The sequence below is a fragment of the Xenopus tropicalis genome, chromosome 2 (genome assembly GCF_000004195.4).
Source record: "Xenopus tropicalis strain Nigerian chromosome 2, UCB_Xtro_10.0, whole genome shotgun sequence".
NCBI lineage: Eukaryota > Metazoa > Chordata > Amphibia > Anura > Pipidae > Xenopus > Xenopus tropicalis.
Window position 1 is genome coordinate 178,415,582 of NC_030678.2, and position 27,185 is coordinate 178,442,766.

The window sequence follows — 27,185 nt, forward strand, 5'->3', positions numbered from 1 at the left end:
GTGGCTACTAAAGCAAATAAAGTGCTGTCTTGTATAAAAAAGGGCATTGACTCAAGGGATGAGAACATAATTTTGCCCCTTTATAGGTCCCTGGTAAGGCCTCACCTTGAGTATGCAGTGCAGTTTTGGGCTCCAGTCCTTAAGAAGGATATTAATGAGCTGGAGAGAGTGCAGAGACGTGCAACTAAACTGGTTAAGGGGATGGAAGATTTAAACTATGAGGTTAGACTGTCGAGGTTGGGGTTGTTTTCTCTGGAAAAGAGGCGCTTGCGAGGGGACATGATTACTCTGTACAAGTACATTAGAGGGGATTATAGGCAGTTGGGGGATGTTCTTTTTTCCCATAAAAACAATCAACGCACCAGAGGTCACCCCTTTAGATTAGAGGAACGGAGCTTCCATTTGAAGCAGCGTAGGTGGTTTTTCACGGTGAGGGCAGTGAGGTTATGGAATGCCCTTCCTAGTGATGTGGTAATGGCAGATTCTGTTAATGCCTTTAAGAGGGGCCTGGATGAGTTCTTGATCAATCAGAATATCCAAGGCTATTGTGATACTAATATCTACAGTTAGTACTAGTGGTTGTATTTATAGTTTATGTATGTGAGTATAGATTGGTAGGTGTGGGTTAGGTGTGCTGGGTTTACTTGGATGGGTTGAACTTGATGGACACAGGTCTTTTTTCAACCCTATGTAACTAACTAACTATGTAACTAACTAACTATCCCACAGCCCCAGTCCCTTCCCAGAGGCTATTATCCCCCCACTGCTACTATAGGCACCATCTCTCCCTACTATACCTGCTATCCCACAGCCCCAGTCCCTTCCCAGAGGCTATTATCCCCCCACTGCTACTATAGGCACCATCTCTATACCTGCTATCCTGCCCCTAATATGGCTGCTGGTCATTGTCTGGCACATTGAGGTCATCAGTGTTCGTCAACCATTTAGGGTGGGAAGGAAGAGCTCCTCCCAGGAGGGGAAGGAAGTAGGAAGAGGAAGTGATTACTGGAGGAAGTGTACGCTGTGCTGTGAAAGAGAGTTGTGGACAAAAAAAGATAGCAAATTGCACGTTGTATTAACCCTAGCTGTTCCACAGAGAACTGAAAGTATTTCTGCCTGTACTGATTCCCCAGTTATACCCAGACTAATATGATGCAACTGACTGAGGGTTCATTTGGTTGCTATTATACCTCAATAAGGGTAATTTCTGAGTGGAGACCCTAGCTACATTCACAGAGCATCCCAGTCTCCCATAATGAGTGGAGGCTCAGGTCTGCAGTTACCTAACAGGGGGTACCATTTCACTCACTAGTGTGAATATATGCAGTATATTAACACCAGGGTTACAATAATAATAAGAATATGGACAATCAGGGCAAGGTGAGCAATAAATTATTGTAAGTGTTTCCCAGTAAGGCCCCGGCGGGTGTTCTGCTCAGGGCGGAAGAGGATAATGTAGCACTTGGGAATGAAGATACAGCCCAGCAGCCCTGCACTGGAAGCCAGGATAGCGAAGATCTCCACAGCCACCATGTATTTGCCCTTGGTGCTCAGGTACGCTGGGATGAAGGACACCCAAACACTGCAGAACACCAGCATGCTGAAAGTGATCAGCTGGGCCTCATTGAAACTGGCTGGTAACTTCCTAACCAGGAAAGCAACAATGAAACTTAATCCCGACAGGAACCCCATGTAACCAATCACAGTGTAGAATGCAGAGACAGAGCCTTCATTACATTGTAATATCATCGTCCCAGTGTAAGTGTGAGTGTCATAGTCTGGGAATGGTGGGGAGGAGATCAGCCAGACCAGGCATATCCCAACCTGGAGCAGAGAGCAGAGAAGGACCAGGCAGAGGGACACTCTTGTTCCCACCCATTTCTTTATCTTGCTTCCCGGCTTTGTGGCATTAAAGGCAATGGCGACTGTGACAGTTTTAGCCAGGACACAAGAGACAGAAACTGTAAAGTTGATCCCAAATGTAACTTGTCTGAGCAGGCAGGTCACTTTCTGAGGGCGCCCAATGAACAAGAAGCAGCAGAGGAAGGACAGTGTGAGGGAGAGGAGGAGGGAGTAGCTCAGGGTTTGGTTATTGGCCTTGACCACAGGAGTTTTGTGATATTTGATGAAAATCAGCAGAACTGAAATGACAGTAAGAGAGGAGAGAACCGAGACTGCAGCCAGAGACTGTCCCAAGGGATCCTCATATGAAAGGAATTCTGTTATTTTCTGAATGCAAATAGTTCTATTGTCATTGGGCCACTGATCTTCTGGGCATTGGATACACGTTTCCATATCTGTGGGATATTAGAATGAACATTAGAGAAAAGTAACTGTGAGTAAGGTACTTGTATGGATTATTACTGAGTATATAAATACTGAGAATGCACCACACATGATACTCAGATAGTTAGAGTGTAAGAGACATGTAAGGAGATAAGTCAAGGAGGACACAATTACCTAGAATACAAATTCCCAGAAAAAACAACTTCCCAGAAAAGCCACATTAACCACATCCTCCAGAGAGTACCATACAGTGCCATATGCAGGAGATAAAAGGAAAACTATACCCCCAAACAATGTAGGTCTCTATAAAAATATATTGTAGAAACAGCTTTAGGGCTTTAGTTAATTACATGTGTATCACTTGTATCTGATGCAGGAGGTCCTCTGCCCATAAACATGAAACAACTTCCCAAGAGTCAGTTCCAAGTCAGTCAGTTCCCAGTATATCACACAGTCTGTGCCTGCCCAAATAATTTGTTGACGAACAACTTTGAGTTTTGGGTTTGGTGTTAAACGGACCTGTTGTGTTGGAGATGTGTCCCTCCTCGCAGGGCACACAGTCATAACAGCAGGAAAACTCTACTTTCCGGGAAACTTTCCGGTACCCTGGGATACAGCTGTCACTGCACACGGAGATTGGGATCTGAAACCAAACACCATAACAGCAGGTAATTGTGCTTCCTGGGCAAGTCCTGAAGACTAATAACGGCAAAATAGTTTCCATGAATATAGTATTAACAGTGGGAAACAGCCCAACAAAACCTTCACAGATCCCAAACTTACGCTACTTTTGCAATTAAACGACTGACACATTTAGCGCTGCATTCTCGCCGAAAAATTCCGGAAAATTCTCTCTGGAGTAATTCCGGTACGGGATTCCAGATGGAAGAAGCAGCAGAAGGTTTAATGAGGGAAACAACAGTGTAAGTGGGTGGTGGGACCATGTGGTGGGGAATGTATGGAGGCACAAGAGAAGGCATGGGGGGCAGAGGAATGAAGGGAAAGTCATGAGAAGGAGTTTATACATTATTCTTTGCAGTCCAGATTAATTCACAATGGCAAAGAACCAGCTATGTGGGGCTGTGACTCTCCGTTACCCAAAGGCATTCAGATTGACTGGGACTACTGAAACTTCATCAGGTACAAGGAAGCCAATAAAGCAGCAAAAAGGCAATCAGGCACTCAGGCCTGGCGAATTGCTAATGAGGTGCCGCTATTCAAAAAGGGATCCCATTCTCACCCTAAAAACTATAGGCCTGTTAGTCTGACATCAGTAGTAGGAAAGCTTTTGGAAGGAGTAATAAGGGATAGGGTACTTGAATACATTGCAGCTCACAATACTATTAGTTTGTGCCACATGGGTTTATGGGTAACAGATCTTGCCAGACTAATTTAATTTCCTTTTATGAGGAGGTGAGTAGGAACCTTGACTCTGGGATGGCAGTGGATGGGATCTACTTGGACTTTGCTAAAGTACCACATGTTAATGATACAATTGGGGAATATTAGCCTGGAACGTAATATTTGTAATTGGATAGAGAACTGGCTGAAGGAACAATTTCTAATTGGACCAGTGTTGTTAGGGGAGTACCGCAGGGGTCAGTTTATTAATGACCTGGAGGGGGGCATAGAGAGTACTGTTTCTATTTTGGTTGATGGCACAAAATTGTGCAAAACTAGTTTTGCAGAACGATTTGACAATATTGGAAAACTGGGCAGCAAACTGGAAATTGAGGTTTAATGTTGATAAGTGCAAAGTTATGTCCGTTGGTAGAAATATTATTGGATATGGGGATTTTTGAAGATAACAAGTCATCTAATGCCAGGCAGTGTCATTCTGTGGCTACTAAAGCAAATAAAGTGCTGTCTTGTATAAACAGGGCATTGACTCAAGGGATGAGAACATCATTTTGCCCCTTTATAGGTCCCTGGTAAGGCCTCACCTTGAGTATGGGGGGCAGTAACAGTGAGTATGGGGGGCAGTAACAGTGAGTATGGGGGGGCAGTAACAGTGAGTATGGGGGGGCAGTAACAGTGAGTATGGGGGGGCAGTAACAGTGAGTATGGGGGGGCAGTAACAGTAAGTATGGGGGCAGTAACAGTGAGTATGGGGGGGCAGTAACAGTGAGTATGGGGGGCAGTAACAGTGAGTATGGGGGGGCAGTAACAGTGAGTATGGGGGCAGTAACAGTGAGTATGGGGGGGCAGTAACAGTGAGTATGGGGGGCAGTTTTGGGCTCCAGTCCTTAAGAAGGATATTAATGAGCTGGAGAGAGTGCAGAGACTGCAACTAAACTGGTTAAGGGGATGAAAGATTTAAACTATGGGGTGAGACTGTCAGGGTTGGGTTTGTTTTCTATGGAAAGAAAATAAACGATGCATCAGAATCACAGAACTTTAACTTGAAGCAGTGTAGGTGATTTTTTTTTACAGTGAGGGCAGTGAAGTTGGGGAATGCCCTGCCGGGGGGTGTTGGGTAGGTGGTTCCTCACGATGAGGGCAGTGAGGGGGTTGGGGAATGCCCTGCCGGGGGATGTTGGGTAGGGGGTTCCTCACGGTGAGGGCAGTGAGGGGGTTGGGGAATGCCCTGCCGGGGGATGTTGGGTAGGGGGTTCCTCACGGTGAGGGCAGTGAGGGGGTTGGGGAATGCCCTGCCGGGGGGTGTTGGGTAGGGGGTTCCTCACGGTGAGGGCAGTGAGGGGGTTGGGGAATGCCCTGCCGGGGGGTGTTGGGTAGGGGGTTCCTCACGGTGAGGGCAGTGAGGGGGTTGAGCAATGCCCTGCCGGGGGATGTTGGGTAGGGGGTTCCTCACGGTGAGGGCAGTGAGGTTGGGGAATGCCCTGCCGGGGGATGTTGGCTAGGGGGTTCTTCACGGTGAGGGCAGTGAGGAGGTTGGGGAATGCCCTGCGGGGGGATGTTGGCTAGGGGGTTCTTCACGGTGAGGGCAGTGAGGAGGTTGGGGAATGCCCTGCTGGGGGATGTTGGCTAGGGGGTTCTTCACGGTGAGGGCAGTGAGGAGGTTGGGGAATGCCCTGCCGGGGGATGTTGGCTAGGGGGTTCTTCACGGTGAGGGCAGTGAGGAGGTTGGGGAATGCCCTGCTGGGGGATGTTGGCTAGGGGGTTCTTCACGGTGAGGGCAGTGAGGGGGTTGGGGAATGCCCTGCTGGGGGATGTTGGGTAGGGGGTTGCTCATGGGGAGGGCAGTGAGGTTGGCTTTTGTGATACTAAAATCTACAGTTAGTATAGATGTATAGTATATATATATGAGTGCATAGGTTGGTAAGTGTGTGTGTATATATGTGCACTGAAGTTCATTTGGAGGGGTTGAACTTGATGGACTTTGGCCTTTTTCCAACCCAACGTAACTATATATCTATGTAACCCCAGGGCCACAGCACAGAAAGCAGCACATTTACCTGGAAACAAACAAGAGATGTGAATTTGCCCTTTCCCAGGAGCTCACCTCTGTATCATTCGGGTACCAAACAATGGCTCTGTCACTGAAAATCAGCTGATTGGGGTTCGACGTGTTGTACCTTCCCACTGTGATCACATTCAGTTCGTTGGTTCTGCGATCAGGGAACATGACCCAGTTTGTGAGATCATATTGTCCCGGAGCTTCTCCCTCCTTGTTAATATAAATCTCTTCTTGGGATGAAGAAAGTGTAACATGAACCTTTCTCAGCAAGTGATTCAGCTAAGGGGAAACAACACCACGGCATTATTTTCTTTATTCACTTATTAGTGAGAGATTTACAGGCAACTGATACAAAGGGAGCGGCTGCCGGAGCTTTTCTGGTGAGAGCTTCTTTCATTTGGACCTACAGACCCACCTCACATCATCCCCATAAATATGTCCAAGTTTTCTTTCTCTACATTGATGGACAGAACAGTCTCTCCAACTACTGACGCATTTTGTGCCCCATAAACAGCAGTTCCTCAGAGTATAAACACACTCTCTTTTACATAACATTTTCATGTCATCCTTTCCTCTAACTTCACTTGCTTCCTGTTCATCACTTCCTGTCCAAATCACAGTCAAATCATTGAGGAACCCATAGTATTTCACTACACAGTTCTCTAGTGCTGATCCATCCCCAAAGATGTGGCACCTCACAAGCCACCCCATAAAGAGATTACCATACGAGGGCACAAACCACGCCCCTATTGTAGTGCCACACTTCCGGAGGTAGAAATGGCCCCCATACATGAAATAATTGTGACTTACAAGGTATTCAGTAGCTTCCAAAATAAACTCATTCTGTTCCCTGGGATACAACCTTGTCTCTTCCAACCAAAATCTGGGCCTGGATCCCCCAAATGATGTACTATCCAAGAATATGAAGATCCAAAGTGACCCACAACAAACCTTCTTCTCACACCACATCCTGTAACTTATTAATCACATCGCCACTATCTCTTATATATGAGGGCAAACTATGTGCTATGGGCTGGAGTGATTTGTCTACATACTCATAGTAACATAGTAAGTTACAGTAGGTTGAAATAGGACTCACGTCTGTCCACTTCAACCGTTTTTTGTAACATATTTTTTATTGAGTTTAACAATGTTGCTTATACAATAGGGGAAATTAGAAAGTAAGCACATGTGTTACAGCGATGAAAACCAAAATGAAATTATTGAGAACATGTTTGAGTTCTTGCATTGATATATTCAACAATATCAACAAGTTAAAAAAAACAATTGAAATACAAGTTAAGGAGATATATAGGTATAGTAGGGTTTCAGTCTTCGTTACAAGCAGTTCCTAGGGTGTCCAGATTTGAAGAAACTGAGGGGTTCTACGGTTTCTTCTGGATATTCCAGCCTCAAATACCTTGTTTGTCTCCATTTTCCGTTTAATTTCAGCTAATGTGGGGGGGACAGGGTTTTCCATTTTGCAGCTATTGAGATTCGGGCGGCTGTTAGAACATGATCAATCAATGCTTGGGACGGTTTGCTGGTCTTTGGGGATGGTTTACCAGCAAAATGGTAGTTATATCGACCGGTACAGGGTCTCGTAGTCCCTCACTTAATAAGCCTGAGATTTCTGACCATAATGGGGATATCATCGGATAGAACCAAAAGATATGTGGGAGGGTACCGATCTCCCCACAATTTTACCAGCATAGTGTGTGGGGGGGGGGGGGTGGTGGTTGGAAAACAGAGTATGCAGTTTGGCTGGGGTATGATACCAAAACATAAGAATCGTATAAATAAAATAAAATAAACTTCCTTTTGTCTTGAGCAAGTTATCATTTTTTTGGCGTTTCCCCAAATGAGAGACCAATCTTCCTTCCTTAGAGGTTGAGGGAGGTAGGAGTCCCATTTGTTTATATAGGGATGTCTAATGGCTGAGCTGGCCTTGGATTCAGAGAGGGTTTGATATATTTTGGAAATTAACCCCTTCAGTGGAAGGCCCCTCTTGGTAATTGACTCAAATGGGGTAAGGGTGGTCAATATGAACATATGTGTGAAGAATAGAAGGAAAGAAGTTCTGTGTTTGTTGTACTAAATAAGTATTTCAGCTGTGTTAAATAAACATCTATTTTATTATTATTTAGATAGCGCCATCAATTTACGCAGCGCTTTACAGAATAGAGGGGGTACAGAAGACATAACAGTTAACATGTACATACAAATAATTCCCAAATGGTTTGCAGTCACATTGGATGAGGATCAGAGACACTAGTGGGAGGGCCCTGCTCGCAAGAGCTTACATTCTAAAAGGGAGGGGGGAGATCTATTTCCTGATTAAGAACCACTGGTGCCCATATTTCTTTCTTTGCAGCTTATAAATTGTACTGAACTATCTCTTTCTCTATCAATCAAAGAAAGTTTTGAAAATTAGAATAAGCTTTAAATTAAAAAAAAAAAAAAAAAAAAAAAAAATATATATATATATATAGCTATCTGGAAACCACATATTTTGGGCACTGTACTGTATATTTGTTTAGGAACTTCTTGACTTTGTATTCCACAAACTCTTATCTTTGTTCCAAACACAATCTGCTAGATACCGTGCTGTGTATCTGACGTTAGTGTAAATGACATAGAATGGGAATTGTTCTGCAAACTTCTATATTGAAGCAAGGTTGGGAAAAAGATAATTATTGTATATGTTTTCATAATACTTAAAAGCAGAGTTTCCCATTCAGTGAGGTGCCTTGTTTTGTTTGGCCATGAAAGGGTTAAAGGAAACTGCAGAGCAGGGGTCCCCAACCTTTTATACCAGTGAGCCACATTCAAATGGGAAAAGTGTTGGTGAGCACTAGAAGCCTGAAAAAGGTTCCTGGGGTGCCAATAAGAGCTATAATTGGCTATTTAATAGCCCCTATGTGGGCTGGCAGCCTACAGAAGGCTTTCATGCAACCAAAACTTGCCTCCAAGCCAGAAATTCAAAAAGAAGCACCTACGGTACTTTGAGGCCACTGGCAGCGACATCCAAGGGATTGGTGAACAACATGTTGCTAACGAGTCACTAGTTCTAGAGTATGGAGGCTTAAAGTGGACCTGTCACCCAGACATAAAAAGCTGTATAATAAAAGCCCTTTTCAAATTAAACATGAAACCCCAAATCATTTTTATATTACCACATCCCATTATAAAAGCATTTAAAAATCCCAGCTGTCAGTCATATATTGCCTGCCCCGCCTCTATGCCTTAGGCAGACAGTTACTTTCACTTTCAATTCAGAACTTCTAAGATGTTGCTGCCCTCCTCTCATTGCCCCTCCCTCCTCACCATGTAATTTTGTAACCAGTGCATGGACATGGGTATCAGGGCCCCCCATACTGGCACAGAAACAAGATTTTGGCGCGATGCAATGCCTGCTTTCATAACAGTGTCCACAAAATGGCCCCTGCCTGCATGCTGCAATTGTGAATTCCAAGGCCGAAGAAAATAAGAATTCAATAATTTATATAGTGTAAGTAAAATTTGTTTTGCTCGACAAACACAACAGAAAACAATTTAGAATTATTTCTTAATGTGACAGGTCCCCTTTAAACCAATATCCCACCTTCCATGGGTTCAGTTCCCTCTCCAGTCGGGCTTTCTCTGTAGGAGCCCCATGAGAAGTCTTCTCTGAGAGCAATACATGTAGAGCCTGGGCCAACAAATACACAGCCTTGTACACACTGTAGGGCACTCTGAGATCCAGCTGTCTATAGTGAGGGATTGATGCAAGGGTCTCATTTCCAAGAGAGGAAGCATTTAGAAAGTCTTCACTGCCGGTTATAGTAGATAGGTCGCTTACAAAATCCAACCATGCGTCTTGAATGAATATATCTTCTGGATACCGATCAGGGTTTGCAGAGAATAAAAAATCCTGAAATCCATCCATTTCTCTAGCAGCTACTGGAAAAGCCAAACTTCCAGCAAACAATTCCGCAAATTCATATTCGAGGATAAAATCCGTAACTGAAGATGAGACTGATAAAATCCAAGTTCTTTTAAAGCTAGACTCAATCTTAACCTGTCTCAACATTGGCAAAAGCCTATTGGTGGAATCACTGATTATGACAACTCTGGAAGTTGTTCTTAAAATCCTTTTAGCCATGCTTTTGTCGAACCGACTATCCCATAAAAATTCATAAGCATATTCCACACACATCCCATTGCTTGTAATCAGCTCTATTAGTTGTCTCTTTATGTATTCTGCTTCATTATCTGCTATCATGATTCCCACCCAGGTCCAACCAAAGTGCTTCAGCAGCTGAATGAGAGCTCGATGGAAATATCCGTCATTAGGGACCATTCGGTAGACGTATGGGAACCTCCTTCTGTCAGTGAAAATTAAATCTGTGGCTCCGTAGCTGATCTGAAATGATTAAGGAAAAGACTTATCAATGTACATTTGAACAATTATATATTTTTTAATTCATAATCATTAAACAGAATAGTTACACAATAAAATGTAATCTGCAAACATGTTTCTGGATTTCTCAGTGTAACGACTGTAGTTCAATATGTAATTTCTGATTTCGTTTTGTTACTCCCTCGTAATGTCACCTGAGCCCTGAGCTTGGTACTAAAACAATTGTTGCCGTACCTTTAAGGATCAGTGTATCTTCCCCAAAGGAAACTGAAGTTAGCTGGGCTCACCTACGCCTCCCACAGAGTAGAACAGTCACTAAGGGTAGAAACAGGACTGGTGCCTGTGGAGGAGTGGCAGGAGTGCCGTAGGAAATCCAGGTGTAGAAACAGAATCTGTAGGTAAACAGGGAGTCGGGCAGGCGAAGGGTCGGTCCAGGCAGCAGAGAAGCAGAATCAGAAGTCCGGCACAGGTCAGGTACACGGGAAATCAAAAAGGTAACAAACGCTCAGCGTCAGTTGTAAACAACAGCGATCACTTCGCAAAGTGACTAGGCCGCAGCTTTCGTTTTCAATCAGACAGATTTAATAAAACTCCAATTTTTCTCACTTTCATTTTTTTTTAAAAAACAAGAATAAAATAATTTCCATGAATGTCAGACAAAAATGATCTGAAATGAAAAATCAAAAAATCTGTCTGACTGAAAACTAAACTGAAAAAGCGCATGTGGGAAAAGGGAGAATTGTTTTCATACTTACCGTAATTCTCCTTTCCTGGTCACTCTCCATATCAGCATTAAAATCGGGAGGCCCCTCCCACCCCCGCCTACAGCCCAGACTGTCCCTTCCTCTCAAAACCTTTAAGAACACCCATAGGTACCTACCTACCTCATCTAATACCAAGTACCAGACTACAAGGGTGGGAAATGTTGATATGGAGAGTGACCAGGAAAGGAGGATTACGGTAAGTATGAAAACAATCCTCCCTTTTCCTGGTCACTCCATATCAGCATTACAATTGGATCTACCAAGCCATGCTGAACCCAATGAGGTGGGAACAAAAACAGAGACTTGAAGAACTGCAAAAATTAATTTAATGAGGAAAAAGCCAGATGAGACCCTGAGGCAAAGGCATGACTACTGGACTCGGACAGGTCTAGCTGATAATGCCTGATGAGGGTCCTGGCCAAAGACCATGAAGCCACCTCACAGATCTGCGCTGAAGGTACCTCTGCCCATGCTGCTCAAGAGGTTGACACAGCCCTAGTCGAGTGCGCCCTCAGACCCTCTGGAGCTAGCTTGCCTTGGGCTTGATAAGTAAAGAGACACAGGGAGGGTCAGGGAGAAGTCTTCTGAAGGCAGTTTGAAGAATGTATTATTTGCTGTCTCTGGGCCGGACAATAAAATCGCTTCATCTCTGGAAAAGAACCATGGTTGTCTCCATTTACCTGGCTGTGGTAAATATTGGAATCTCCAGTATATTTGCAAAAATATAACACATTTTATATATGTAACCCTATCCACACCATTTCTGGCACATTTGACAATGTTACCTGTCTTACCTGATGGCACAGGACAAATCTACATTTTCCCCTTGCTTGAATGGGCAACATCCTCGCTTGCCCTTCATCACCATTCTTATTCTCCCTAACCTTTGGGGGGATTCACAGGGGAAAGCTTTCTCACTAACTGCCCTGACACTTCCCCTGCCTGAAGGCCTACGCATTCCCAGGCCCAGTCTCTTACTTTTATTGGGGGTGCCAGAGTGCTCAAAGACCATCCTCGTGCCACAGGATTTCTCTTCACAAATATCTACTTCACATGGGAAAGGTGTCACATATCCATCATTGAAGCCTTCATTCCATCCCCAGTCACAGGTGAGGGAAGTATGACCATACCAACCACAGGTGTAACACCTCACCTGATTACGTCTCTTCCGATACCTCTTTTGGGGTGGCTTGCTCACATCATAACCAGATGAAGTAACTTCTGCAGCTGCAGCATTTTCACGTTGCTTTGGACAGTGGGGGGATTTATGGCCCAACCGGCCACAAAGGAAGCACTTTGGTGGTTCACCGCGAGCACCGCCTGCTTTAGGAGATGGAGCAGGGCTAGACATAGTTGGCCCCTCTTACTTTTCGGAGACACGAGCCTTGAGCTGAGCAATCTGTTTTTTCAACTCAGCAGCCTCTTCCACTTTCTGCGAATCACTGGATGTCTTTTCAGAACCACGACTTTTCTTCTCTCGTCGCAGAACATTAACTTCCTCCTTTCAGATCTCCCGGATCAGCTCCTGATAAGTTGGTTCTTTCTTTCCTCTGTAGAAACATCTCAACATCCCAGCGGTGGGGTCCATAGAAAAAGCCCCTCTGAATAACTGTTGTAGCCTCATAGAATCAACACGATCCGTAGCAATGATTCTTCGGCAAACAAGTAATTTTAGCATTTGCTGCATCCTGATCCTGATGCACTAGCCAATACCTATAACTCAATTCTGTCCTCCACTATTAACAGCCTTTTCTCTTTGCATTTCCAGAATACCTACATTTGTTCAACTCTCAAAATGATTTTTCTGCTCATGTTCCACAGAGCGCTTTGGGAAAATCCCATAGAAAAGCAAACTTCTCCCATTGTAAAGTTTGCATGCCGTGCCTCGACTCTGCCCTATCCAAGGCTGAGCGCATTTCCCAAAATTCCCCAAATAAATAATAATAAATCAAATCCACAAATGCTTGTTTGCCATATTCGACACCCTTCTTCACCCCTCACCAAATGAATCTCTCACATTGGTTCATCTCATATATCTACAAATAATGTGCCACCCTACAGATGCAGCCAAGCTCCTTTAACATGTTGTTGCATTATGTCTCTACCAGTTAACACAGGGAAAAATAAAAATACCAAAATCCACCATCAGGTGGCGCACGGTCTATGGTGTTTTCTATTGTGTTTTGCTGGCAAGTCTTTGCACTCTAACACCATCTAGGGGCAGGATTTAACATAAAAAAAAATGGTGTTTGGATATGGTGAGACAAAATGGTAAAACTTGCTGTCTGTATCTGTATAAAAGCTTAAAATCTCAACCTTCTCGGGGGGCGGTGCCTAGCCATGGTAGACAGAGGACGCACGCAGTAAGAGCTCCGTCTTGAAGACCCCAAACTACCCGAATATCAGCTGCCTAAAGCAAATAAAACTAGCGATCGGGTCACTTACCTACAAGGTAAAAGCATGGGGAAACGCAAACCTCAGGAACAACGGGTCACGATGTCGCCCTTACTTCACAAAGCGCACAGCCAGAACACGCGCTCTTCTACACAAGATGGCACCAAACTGGAAGCAGCACCTCCGGACTCCCCCGACATGGACCCTTCTCCTCCACAATCCGTGAGTACCTCACACTCACCCATAATAACGCCACAGCAGCAATCCCCACCACACCTCTCACTAAGTGCCACTGCACCTGAACAACCAGTCACCGCACAAATCCTAGCCCAACAGCTCACCCAGCTACAAGATGCACTGACAAGCACCATTTCCCAAACAGTCTCTGCAGCAGTAAATGCAGCTATCAGAGACTTGCAAAGAGATATCACAGATTTGGGTGAACGGATTGACAAGTTGGAAACCTACACAGATGATATAATCCAATGGGTGCCAAACATGGAGGAGGAAAACTTCTCTCTTAAAGAGGAAGTCACACACTTGAGAGACAGGAAGTCACACACTTGAGAGACATGTGTGAGGACCTTGAAAATAGGTCAAGAAGACAAAATTTGAGATTTAGGGGGGTCCCGGAGGAAATAACAGCACCTGAAATCCCAGACTACCTAAAAGCTCTTTGCATACATATCTGCCCCAATATACTGGCAGACTTATGGCTAATGGATAGGGCGCATCGCTCCTTGGGACCCAAACCATTACCCACTAAGCCCCCATGGGACATAATAGCCTGTTTCCATTATTTCCAAAGCAAAGAGGCAATCCTGGCTAAAATCCACACCACGGGCCCCATTGACTTCCGGAACCATAAAATCCAGATATACACAGACTAATCTCCGATTACGCTTGCAAAAAGGAGAGATTTGAGACCTGTCACGACCAAACTCAGAGAGAATGGTATACCCTATAGATGGGGATACCCCTTTAAATTAGTGGTGAAGCGCTCAGGACATACCTATATACTACAAAACTTCCAAAAAGCAAACCAGTTTCTTAACGCACTAGGCCTTGGCACCAAAGGCCCCTCAGCTCCAACGCAACCCTCCCCACATCGGGAGAAACCACCGCTCCGGAGCCCGCAATGGCAAAAAGTACAGGGCCTCCAAGACTCACCCAAACTGACACTAAGCCCTTCACCACCTCAGCCTACCTGACTGTCATACTTGCTTAAATACCGTCTCACAATCTACTGTGCACACCGAGGTCCCCTTACTACTGATCTACATAGGGGCCTACACGGATGACTCTGAGTATATTTCTTACTTAAACTAACTAACCCAAGTCTACTCTGACCTTGTGATACCTCACCCCCGGATATCGAAGAGCCTGCCTTGCCCCTCATTGGTGCAGTACCTACACCCTGCACTTCTACTTAAACTAATTTAATACTTATTGGGTAAACAAAGCCCTACCTGCAGTGGGGTGATATGAAAATACTCTGTTTCCTATGCTACGAAAACCCAAATATTTTTGTCCCACTTTACAATGTAATATAGTTATACTGATGTTTATGTTTAATGTTTCTTATTTTTACTTAGGATGCATATGTAAAACTAATATTTGCACATGGAGGATTGGGGAGAGAACTGGTCGACTGGTCAATCAAGCAAATCCATTAGCTACTCTTTGCAAACATTATGGCTAAAATGATATCAATAAATGCTAGAGGCCTAAATAGCATAAACAAAAGATACTTGGCCCTAAAAGAAATTAAACAATCCGGGGCAGACATAGCATTTCTCCAGGAGACTCATTTTGAAAAAGATGGCTCAATAAACTTAACTCAAAACTATACCCAAACGTATATTATGCCTCTGGACCGCATAAAAAAGCAGGGGTAGCTACACTTATTCATAGAAACTGTCCCTTCTCAGTCGACCAGGCTCTCGCCGACCCGAAAGGTCACTACCTGGTACTGTCCAGTAAATATGCTGATATGCCTATACTCCTACTTAACATCTATTCCCCTAACAAGAGACAGATCTGCTTTCTTCATAAGGTGTTACTCAAAATACACCAGTTTACATAAACTTATTATAGTTACATAGTTAGTTACATAGTTACATAGGGTTGAAAAAAGACCTGTGTCCATCAAGTTCAACCCATCCAAGTAAACCCAGCACACCTAACCCACACCTACCAATCTATACACTCACATACATACACTATAAATACAACCACTAGTACTAACTGTAGATATTAGTATCACAATAGCCTTGGATATTCTGATTGATCAAGAACTCATCCAGGCCCCTCTTAAAGGCATTAACAGAATCTGCCATTACCACATCACTAGGAAGGGCATTCCATAACCTCACTGCCCTCACCGTGAAAAACCACCTACGCTGCTTCAAATGGAAGCTCCTTTCCTCTAATCTAAAGGGGTGACCTCTGGTGCGTTGATTGTTTTTATGGGAAAAAAGAACATCCCCCAACTGCCTATAATCCCCCCTAATGTACTTGTACAGAGTAATCATGTCCCCTCGCAAGCGCCTCTTTTCCAGAGAAAACAACCCCAACCTCGACAGTCTCACCTCATAGTTTAAATCTTCCATCCCCTTTACCAGTTTAGTTGCACGTCTCTGCACTTTCTCCAGCTCATTAATATCCTTCTTAAGGACTGGAGCCCAAAACTGCACTGCATACTCAAGGTGAGGCCTTACCAGGGACCTATAAAGGGGCAAAATTATGTTCTCATCCCTTGAGTCAATGCCCTTTTTTATACAAGACAGCACTTTATTTGCTGTAGTAGCCACAGAATGACACTGCCTGGAATTAGACAACTTGTTATCAACAAAAACCCCTAGATCCTTCTCCATTAAGGATCCCCCCAACACACTCCCATTCAGTAGATAGTTTGCGTTTATATTATTTCTACCAAAGTGCATAACTTTGCACTTATCAACATTGAACCTCATTTCCCAGTTTGCTGCCCAGTTATCTAATTTTGTCAAATCGCTCTGCAAAGCGGCACATCCTGCATGGAACTTATAGTTTTGCACAATTTAGTGTCATCAGCAAAAATAGAAACAGTACTGTCTATGCCCACCTCCAGGTCATTAATAAACAAGTTAAACAGCAAAGGACCAAGGACTGACCCCTGCGGTACCCACTAACCACACTGGTCCAATTAGAAAATGTTCCATTTACCACCACTCTTTGTACTCTATCCTTCAGCCAGTTCTCTATCCAATTACAAATATTATGTTCTAGGCCAATATTCCTCAATTTGATCATTAACCTTCTGTGAGGTACTGTATCAAACGCTTTAGCAAAGTCCAAGTAGATGACATCAACTGCCATTCCAGCATCAAGGTTCCTGCTCACCTCCTCATAAAAGGCAACTAAATTAGTCTGGCAAGATCTGTTACGCATAAAACCATGCTGGCACAAACTAATAGTATTGTGAACTGCAATGTATTCAAGTACCCTATCCCTTATTACCCCTTCCAAAAGTTTTCCTACTACTGATGTCAGACTAACAGGCCTATAGTTTTCAGGCTGAGAACGGGATCCCTTTTTAAATAACGGCACCACATTAGCAATCCGCCAGTCTCTCGGCACCATGCCAGACCTCAATGAATCCTGAAAAATTAAGTGAAGAGGTTTGGCAATCACAGCGCTCAGCTCATTTAATACCCTGGGATGAATCCCATCCGGCCCTGGACCTTTGTTTCCCTTTACATGTTCAAGTCTCTTTTGAATTTCCTCCCGAGTGACCCATGCGTCAGTAGCTAAATTACTAGAACTAGGCATATTACAAGGGAAGCCTTCATTATCTGGCTCCTCAGATGTATAGACAGATGAAAAATAAGAGTTCAATGGGAGGCGATTTTAACCTAACCTACTCACAGACTAACAATCGGTCCACTCCCTCCTCAGACCGCATAGCACACAAGCTATCTACCCTGTTTAGACAAACCATGCGACAGGCACAACTATTCGATGCCTGGAGAATCTCCCACCCCAAGGAAAAACAGTACACATACTACTCCCCTGTATACAAAGCCCACTCGCGTATAGACTATTTCTTTATATCTCACCCTTGCCTCCATTTACGCTTTACATCTGATATTTTACCGCTGACATGGTCTGACCATGCCCCCCAATTATTGTCCATAGACATAACTAAGGCCCCCTCCTAGAGAACCACATTGGAGGCTAAATGAGACACTATTACACAACCCTGACGCCTATAAAACAACAGAGGCCAAACTGAAAGAATTCTTTCAACTAAATGAAGGCTCTGTTGACTCTTTACCTATCCTATGGGAAGCACATAAAGCTACAATTAGAGGCCATCTCATATCCTTAACAGCCCATAAGAAAAGAACTTACACTTTACCCTATACGAATTTACACAAACGACTTAGAGAATTGGAGAAAGACTATAATCTAAACAGATCAGAAACCCTTCTCTCTCAAATTATACAACTACGGAAAGAAATGGCTATGTGTAAAATTAAAGAAACCGAAAAAAGGCCATTTTATGGACCAGACAGACCTACTACGAAAAAGCAGACAGGCAACATACACTGTTAGCTAAAAAACTACGAGACCAAAAGACCCAATCCAGAATTACCTCCATACAGCTCCCAAATGGCCAACACACCTATGACCCCGACCAAATAGGCAAACAATTCCACGACTACTATGAAAAACTATACAACCTCACACCCCACACACAGGACCCCAATAAGCACTTAGATCTAATAGATAACTTTCTTAAGGAAATCGATCTCCCTAAATTCTCCGAAGACAACCTAAAAACACTAAACAAAGAGATTGATTCGGAGGAACTATCAGCGGTCCTGAAAAGCATGCCTAACGGCAAAACCCCAGGCCCTGATGGTTTCCCATATAAATATTACAAGCTTTACCAACATATACTCTCGCCTTACTTATTGAAACTATACAACCAGTTTCTTCAGGGCACAGAGATCCCCACAACTGACCTAACGTCATACCTTTCCCTAATACCAAAAGAGGGTAAAGACCATACAATTTGTTCAAATTATAGGCCCATAGCCCTTCTAAACGCAGACCTAAAAAAATTTTCTAAGATTTTGGCCAACCGACTAGCCCCAATATTTCCTAACATAATACATAGAGATCAAGTGGGCTTTGTTAAAGGGAGACAGGCAGGTGACAACACCAGGAGGGCCATAAACCTTATTGAATTATTGAATAGACAGAAAACACCTTCACTCGTGCTAAGCCTTGACGTAGAAAAAGCCTTCGTTAGACTAAATTGGCCCTATATATTTGCCCTTTTAAAACATTTAAACCTGGTAGGCCCCTATCTAACAGCACTCAAGGCCATATATTCCACCCCTACCACCTACTTAAAACTGCCGGGCCAATCTAACAAACCTATCTCTATCACAAATGGGACCAGGCAGGGCTGCCCTCTTTCCCCCTTATTGTATGCAATAAGCATTGAGCCATTAGCGGCAGCCATAAGACTTCATCCAGACATTAAAGGGGTACAAACAAAGTCAAGCCAATATAAGATAGCCCTATTTGCAGACGACGTTCTCCTCACCCTGTCTAACCCATTGATCTCATTGCCAAACCTCCATCGAACTATAACCCAATATAGTGAATTCTCTGGCTATAAGCTCAATGTTAGTAAAACAGAAGCTCTCCCACTACATATGCCGCAGCCAACCCTAGAAACACTTAAAGAGAGATTTAACTACAAATGGAAGACAGATTTTATTACCTACCTGGGGACCCATATTACCCCTACTTATGCCCAATTATATGACTCTAATTTTAAGTCACTATTCCAAAAGACCAAACATACCCTCTTAAAGTGGGCACAATATCCCATTTCCTGGTTTGGGAGAATAGCGGCCCTAAAAATGAACATTTTGCCTAAATACCTATATTTATTTGAGACGCTGCCAATAGCCCTACCAGCCAAGATCCTACAAGACATACGGACACTATTTCATAAGTTTATATGGCAACACCGTTGCCATAGAATCCCTAAGAAAGTTATGACTACAGCAATAAGACATGGCGGTCTGGGTGTTCCTAATTTACAGAAATATTATGAAGCCGCACAACTGAGGCAAGTACTCGCTTGGTCCCAATGGTCACCTCACACAATCTGGAGATGCATTGAAAACGAGATAGCGGATACCATACACCTCAACTCCAAAATATGGACCACAACGACCACATCTCGAGATCTTCTTTCACTTCTCCCCGCAACTAGACTCACTCTTTCTATATGGGCCAGAACTAAACACAAACATGGTTTGACCTCTACCTGGCCAATAAACACAATCTACCTCAAGAATCCCTCATTCCAACCAGGAATGGACCCCACATTCTACAAAAGATGGACTCAGACAGGGCTACACACAATACGGGAGCTAAAAGGACCCTCGGACCCATACAATAATCCCATTCGGGGCAATACAAGGCAAAGCCCCACAGATAAAACTTAGACAATTCGAGTACTTCCAACTCCGACATTTCATACAACCATATGCTGCTTATGCCAAGCTTACTCGCCCTACAGCATTCGAGATTCTAGCTCTCAATGGCCTACCACAAAAGAGACTCATCTCTATCCTATACAATCTACTTACTACACCTCCAGACGGCCCTACATATAAGCACAAATATATGGACAAATGGGACACATTGCTCCCACAACCACTCACACCAGAGGAATGGACAAGCATCTGGGACAACGCTAGAAAAATGTCAATGTGTGTCAGGCAAAAAGAACACATATACAAAATCATGATGTTCTGGTATCACACCCTGGACAAGTTACATAGACTTTTCCCAACCTGCCCGGCAACCTGCTGGAGAAACTGTGGAGCACAAGGAACCCTTCTGCACATATTCTGGGAGTGCCCAGTAATCCAACAAATGTGGTCAGATGTAGCCGACCTTATTAGCAGGATCTTTTCTCAGCAGATACTGACAGACCTGCCTACTTTTCTACTAGGAAAACCTTTCACAAAACTATGCAAAAGCGGCCAGACCTTAGTCAACCATATCCTCACAGCTGCCCGGCTAACAATAGCCTCCAAATGGAAAACTACAAACCAACCGACTCTGGCCGAAGTAATAAAAAGAACTAATACTAACAGGACCTTCGAGCATGGGATAGCAGTACTCCAAAACAAAGTTGCACAATATATGAAAGTCTGGACAATATGGGAACTCCGGGGCCTAGCCTCTTGACCATTCCACTCTCACCTCTACCTCTTTCACACCCAGACCGCCATGAGGACTATTACTAAACCAATTGCTTCCCTCCCCTCTATCCTCCCTCTACTTTAATTTATGGCTCAATCATATAGTTACATGTTTTCATCATGCATCCAATGGTTAGATGGTTTGATTTTTTGTTTTGTATATTTTCTCCACTTTTCCCTCTCCCTCATGCATAATACTAACCAATTCGCCTTCAGTATAACCTGGACGGAAGACAATATGACATCTGCATTATGTACTGTCTCTTTTTAAGCCTGATACTCAGAGAATGTATAACGTAAAAGCCAATGGTACAATGTAAAGTTACAAAAAAAATAAAAAATCTCAACCTTCTCAAGTCTTCTCCATCCTTCTTTAGCTCTTTAATCATGTAACTGAGTCTGAAGTTTCCCAGCTTCTTTTGTTGCCTTCACTTACAACTTGCTTACTTGAGCCTATCACCTTTACTGACTGTACCCCAGCAATTACTCCATCTCTTATCCATATGTATTCAATTCCTCTGTAGCTTCTAGTACTTTCCCTATTGTATTATATTATTATTAGATTACTTTCTCTGCACCCATGATCTTCTGTGCCTCATGGTTTTTAACCTGCACGCCCCACTGAGACACCTTATATAGAGTTGCCAGTAATCTCCAGACTGCCAAAGCCAAATGACACTGCTCTACTCTCATTCTCCTGAAATTATCCTCTGCTTTTCCAACAGTTTCTTTCTGATGCAAAATCTTCTTTTGGCATCTGTGATCAAGCTGCATCCTGGTTCTCTTTCTAACTCTTTAACTGGTCCTTCTCTGCTGCTTCTTCTAATAATTCCTTTTCCTTAGTCCAGCTTTGTGAAGGAGATGCCCCAGGGCTCTGTACTCTGCCCTGTACTGTTTTCCCTGTGCTCTTTCTCTTTAGGAGAATTTATTTGGCCTTAAATATTACATAGATGTAGATGATATGAGATATACATAGACACCCCTTCATCAGCCACTCATTCAGATCCAGATCTCTAACTGCCTTCTACCTATTTCCTCCAAGTGCCACCTCAAACTGAACCTAGCTAAAACAGATCTCATGGTCTTTCCACCCAAACCAGCCCTGTCTCCACTTTTTACCATTACAATAGATGGCATGACCATTAACCCTGTTGGGGGCTATCGTTGACCAAAACCTATCCTTCTCTGATCATATTAATGCCACTGCCAAAACCTTTAGCTTTTTCCTCTGTAATATTACAAAGATACTCCTGTTTCTTTCACAAGTATCAGCTAAACATTTGTCCTTGTCCACGTCGTACTACTGCAGCCTCTGCTACTAGAATCCTTACTGTCTCTTCTAACTGTGAATCTGGCAAAATATCTATCATGGCTGCCTGTTAAACAAAGGATAGCATAGAAAATTCCTCTGCTGACATTCAATGCCCTTTATTCCTCTGCTTCTCTGGTAAGTACTGACACAGAGTTTATTTCGGCAGCGTGGCTATTGTATCGGGTATTTTGACCACTAATTATGCCGTTGTATGACTTATTTGTTGATTTGCAAAATTCTTGTGGTTTTATTGCATTGTTACACCGGCATTATTGTTCCTGGTCTGTGTTTTAGCAGAACTTTACTTTGGTGTAGAAAGACATCTTCACCCATGTTGGGTTTGTCAGAATGTGTACTTTGCAAGAATATATGGTTTCCTGGGGGGTAGAAACTGATTTGGAAGGTGAGAAAAATCCATATGTACAAGTTTAATTTAGTAAAAAAAGTCATTTGTGTTTCTGATATATGTGTTCATATTATGGAAAATATTATTTTTTGCTTTTTTTATACTACACCTTCATGCTACATACTAAGTAAACCTGTGCAAATTGGGTACCAAACTATTCACTAGTCCCCTGACAAAACCCCTGACCTGATATTTATCTTGTTACCTAATGGTATGTGGGAGATACAATGCCAGGAAGGGGAGGTTTAATGTATTTTTCAAAAATGTAACACATTTTTACAATAAACAACAATAATTTTAGGAAACCATTGCATCTTGGTAGTTTGGAGAAGAAAGACATATTTACCAGTTTTGGATCTGCGAGAATATGTTATTCCAAAAAGTGTAGGTTTCTACGGTGGACCTACTGTTAGCCGAATTTTAGCCCTTGAAAGCTGAAGTATGCAGATTTCTGTAGCACAGCTTTGGGATTATGGCATTGGGCTGCTGGGAGTTTGACCTACACAAGTGAGAAATCTCTATATATAAATAGTTAGTATTGGCGTGTTCACGAGAGATGGGACTTTCCCAATAAGTTGTATTTTCCTACATACAATAAATTATGTTTCTGATATACGTTCTTATATCATGGATAATATAGATATATTTTTTTATTTTTTAGATATTTAGAAGCCAATATATTATTACAGAAGTAGAATTACAGCAACATTTTAGCATATTTTGAAAGCTTAGGTTCTCCAAGGTCCCCAAAATGAAAGAGCACAAAATATTGAAAGCCAGGCCCAATTTACAGACATAGCTACATCATATAATGACTTGATAACTCTGCGCATTCCTACTTTGTAGCAACATTATGGGGGGGCTGGGCCTGTTTCATCAGGGCAACAAAAACCCACGAACAAAGTTGCTTAGAGAATTGACTTGCAGAGAATGTTGGAAGTTGAACATCCTACATAAAGCACTAACCTTACTGCAAATGAGCCGGGTTTGGGATCAACTGGGCACCAATGCAAGCCTGGCCTATTACCCAGCATCCCTGCCCAACCTCTTATGTACGGATGGAAACAAACCCAGTAGTGGGGAAAAGGCTGTTTTAAGGGAAAAGCGAGGGTCAACTTCATATTAATAATGTTTGCTTCTGGAATGAGTAGTACAGAACCTGAAGATACCAGTACAACCCAGAATGCAAAAACCCTCATGTATCAATACCAGAGGTTAATTGCATAACAGTCTATAGGAGCAAACCACTCACAGTATGGTACCTGAGGATAATGGTACGGCCCAGTGAGGGGAGAAAGTCACAGTACAGTACCTGAGGATAATGGTACGGCCCAGTGAGGGGAGAAAGTCACAGTACGGTACCTGAGGGTAATGGTACGGCCCAGTGAGGGGAGAAAGTCACAGTACGGTACATGAGGGTAATGGTACGGCCCAGTGAGGGGAGAAAGTCACAGTACGGTACCTGAGGGTAATGGTACGGCCCAGTGAGGGGAGAAAGTCACAGTACGGTACCTGAGGGTAATGGTACGGCCCAGTGAGGGGAGAAAGTCACAGTACGGTACCTGAGGGTAATGGTACGGCCCAGTGAGGGGAGAAAGTCACAGTACGGTACCTGAGGGTAATGGTACAGCCCAGTGAGGGGAGAAAGTCACAGTACGGTACCTGAGGGTAACGGTATGGCCCAGTGAGGGGAGAAAGTCACAGTACGGTACCTAAGGGTAACGGTACGGCCCAGTGAGGGGAGAAAGTCACAGTACGGTACCTGAGGGTAATGGTACGGCCCAGTGAGGGGAGAAAGTCACAGTACGGTACCTGAGGGTAATGGTACGGCCCAGTGAGGGGAGAAAGTCACAGTACGGTACCTAAGGGTAACGGTACGGCCCAGTGAGGGGAGAAAGTCCCAGTACGGTACCTGAGGGTAACGGTAGAGCCCAGTGAGGGGAGAAAGTCACAGTACGGTACCTGAGGGTAATGGTACGGCCCAGTGAGGGGAGAAAGTCACAGTACGGTACCTGAGGGTAACGGTACAGCCCAGTGAGGGGAGAAAGTCACAGTACGGTACCTGAGGGTAATGGTTCGGCCCAGTGAGGGGAGAAAGTCACAGTACGGTACCTGAGGGTAATGGTACGGCCCAGTGAGGGGAGAAAGTCACAGTACGGTACCTGAGGGTAATGGCACGGCCCAGTGAGGGGAGAAAGTCACAGTACGGTACCTGAGGGTAATGGTACGGCCCAGTGAGGGGAGAAAGTCACAGTACGGTACCTGAGGGTAATGGTACAGCCCAGTGAGGAGGGAGATTATGTTGGAAGAGACAGATGTCAGATCTCCAATGAAACCAGCCAGGATTCCCCTCCTCTCACAATTATAATTAGGAATGAATTCCTTCCCTCCTGACAGTACTGACATGACACCCGCCATTGATCCTCTTTCTATTCCCCTTGTATTATACACCATATATCCCAGGGTGATGTTGGGCAGAATGTCAGCTCTTCCGTTTATCTCTTCTATGGCGAACTTGAGTGCCATGTAGTGATGATAGTAAAATTTAGAATTTCTGTAAGAGAAAGTATATTTTTCTCAAATTCAGTACCAATTCCACACTGTATGACACAATGCACATTAAATCAGTATATTTACACAATATTCAATATTCTATTTGTCAGGTAACAGGGAAGTGAGAGGTGGGGAGAGGCCTGGGGAGACACACACAGTATCTGCCAATAATGTTACATCCCAGCGAGGGGAGATCCACACAGGGTGGAACAATATTTACAGTATGTCAGGACCGGCCTGTGCTTAAACCCTGGACTGTATGGCAAACTGCTCCTGCCCATGTTCCTGCCTGAGTCCTGCCCGTGTTCCTGCTCGAGTCCTGCCCGTGTTCCTGCTCGAGTCCTGCCCGTGTTCCTGCTCGAGTCCTGTTCGTGATCCTGCCTGGTTCCTGCCCGAGTCCTGCCCGTGTTGCTGCCTGAGTCCTGCCGTGTTCCTGCCTGAGTCCTGCCCGTGTTCCTGCCTGAGTCCTGCCCGTGTTCCTGCCTGAGTCCTGCCCGAGTCCTGCCCGTGTTCCTTCCTGAGTCCTGCCCGTGTTCCTTCCTGAGTCCTGCCCGTGTTCCTGCCTGAGTCCTGCCCATGTTCCTGCTTGAGTCCTGTTCGTGATCCTGCCTGGTTCCTGCCTGAGTCCTGCCCATGTTCCTGCCCGAGTCCTGGCCGTGATCCTGCCTGGTTCCTGCCAGAGTCCTGCCCGTGTTCCTGCCCGAGTCCTGCCCGTGTTCCTGCCCGTGATCCTGCCCGTGTTCCTGCCTGAGTCCTGCCCGTGTTCCTGCCCGAGTCCTGGCCGTGATCCTGCCCGTGTTCCTGCCCGAGTCCTGCCCGTGTTCCTGCCTGGTTCCTGCTCGAGTCCTAGCTGTGATGCTGCCTGGTTCCTGCCTGGTTCCTGCCCGAGTCCTGCCGTGATCCTGCCTGGTTCCTGCCCCTGTTCCTGCCCGAGTCCTGCCCATGATCCTGCCTGGTTCCTGCCCCTGTTCCTGCCTGAGTCCTGCCCGTGATCCTGCCCATGATCCTGCCTGGTTCCTGCCCCTGTTCCTGCCCGAGTCCTGCCCATGATCCTGCCTGGTTCCTGCCCCTGTTCCTGCCCCTGTTCCTGCCTGAGTCCTGCCCGAGTCCTGCCCATGATCCTGCCTGGTTCCTGCCCCTGTTCCTGCCCCTGTTCCTGCCTGAGTCCTGCCCGAGTCCTGCCCATGATCCTGCCTGGTTCCTGCCCCTGTTCCTGCCCCTGTTCCTGCCTGAGTCCTGCCCGAGTCCTGCCCATGATCCTGCCTGGTTCCTGCCCCTGTTCCTGCCCGAGTCCTGCCCATGATCCTGCCTGGTTCCTGCCCCTGTTCCTGCCCGAGTCCTGCCCGTGATCCTGCCTGGTTCCTGCCCCTGTTCCTGCCTGAGTCCTGCCCGTGATCCTGCCTGGTTCCATGTCCTATACCCTGTTCCTGCTTCTGACCTCTGTTGGATCTCCTGGTATTGACCTCGGCCTGTTTATTGACTTCTCTTTATTTTCAGCCTGTTGTAAGGACTTTAGTATCTGTTTATTTCATTATTCACTCCTTATAATAAATCATTTTGCAATAACAACATGTTTCCGGCCTATCAACCACTGAAGTACCCACTCTATCCATGTTACACAGGATATAAGCTCCTACCTGCCAGCTGCCCACCTGTGGCTGCACAAGACACAGTACAGGACTTGGGGGCAATGGTACAGCCCAGTTGGCAGAGACACCCACATACTGTATATGTGTAACTGACTTCCCCAGGCAAATGGCGGCACTTGGGGGGAAAGTACATGAGTAAATGTGAATGTGCAAGCTCTCAGTGGCACAATGGCAGCAACTCCATGCTTTCCTGCTTGGCTGTACCACTACCAGTATCTCTTCCCCATCTGGGGGTCTCGTTGGGAAAATGTCACCTCCATCCCCTCTTCCCTGCCTCTCCCCCAGAAACAGGTTTCAAAGTAACTCCATGTTGGGGGCCTCTGTCTCCCCTCTACCTGTTTGACTCTATTGGCAATTTAACCCAACTCTTGTAAATTGCTGTCCTGCACCCCTTCTCCCTATTTGTATATAACTACATGTTTAATTCTGTGTATCACAACAGGGCCTGTATTTACCAGGGCATGAACCTTTTTTTACACCCCTGTTTGGGGCCCTTCTGTCTTTTCCCCTTCTATTTATCCAAGAGCTGCCTATATATGTTCCCTGCTTGACTCACTTCAAAAAGACAACTGTTACTGAAGACCCATTATATATCTTATTCTCAACCATGTAACCCTTGCTAACCTGGACCAAATGTCTATATTCATGGTTTTCTGCCTCCCAGTATGTAGCTCTGTAAGCCGCTGGTACCATGCACATCCCCAAATGCCACACACCA

The 27,185-nt window shown here is 44.6% G+C and overlaps 1 protein-coding gene across 1 annotated transcript; it reads right to left on the reverse strand.

Moving 5' to 3' along the window:
* Positions 1-1,190: 1,190 nt before the first annotated feature.
* Positions 1,191-12,221, reverse strand: LOC116408624 (vomeronasal type-2 receptor 26-like). Its single transcript, XM_031896265.1, has 5 exons — positions 12,024-12,221; positions 9,309-10,109; positions 5,750-5,983; positions 2,806-2,929; positions 1,191-2,297 (listed from the first exon to the last, which is right to left on the reverse strand). The coding sequence occupies exons 1-5, from the start codon at positions 12,219-12,221 to the stop codon at positions 1,393-1,395; spliced, it is 2,262 nt and encodes a 753-aa protein (XP_031752125.1). The 3' UTR covers positions 1,191-1,392.
* Between the last annotated feature and the right edge of the window lie 14,964 nt (positions 12,222-27,185).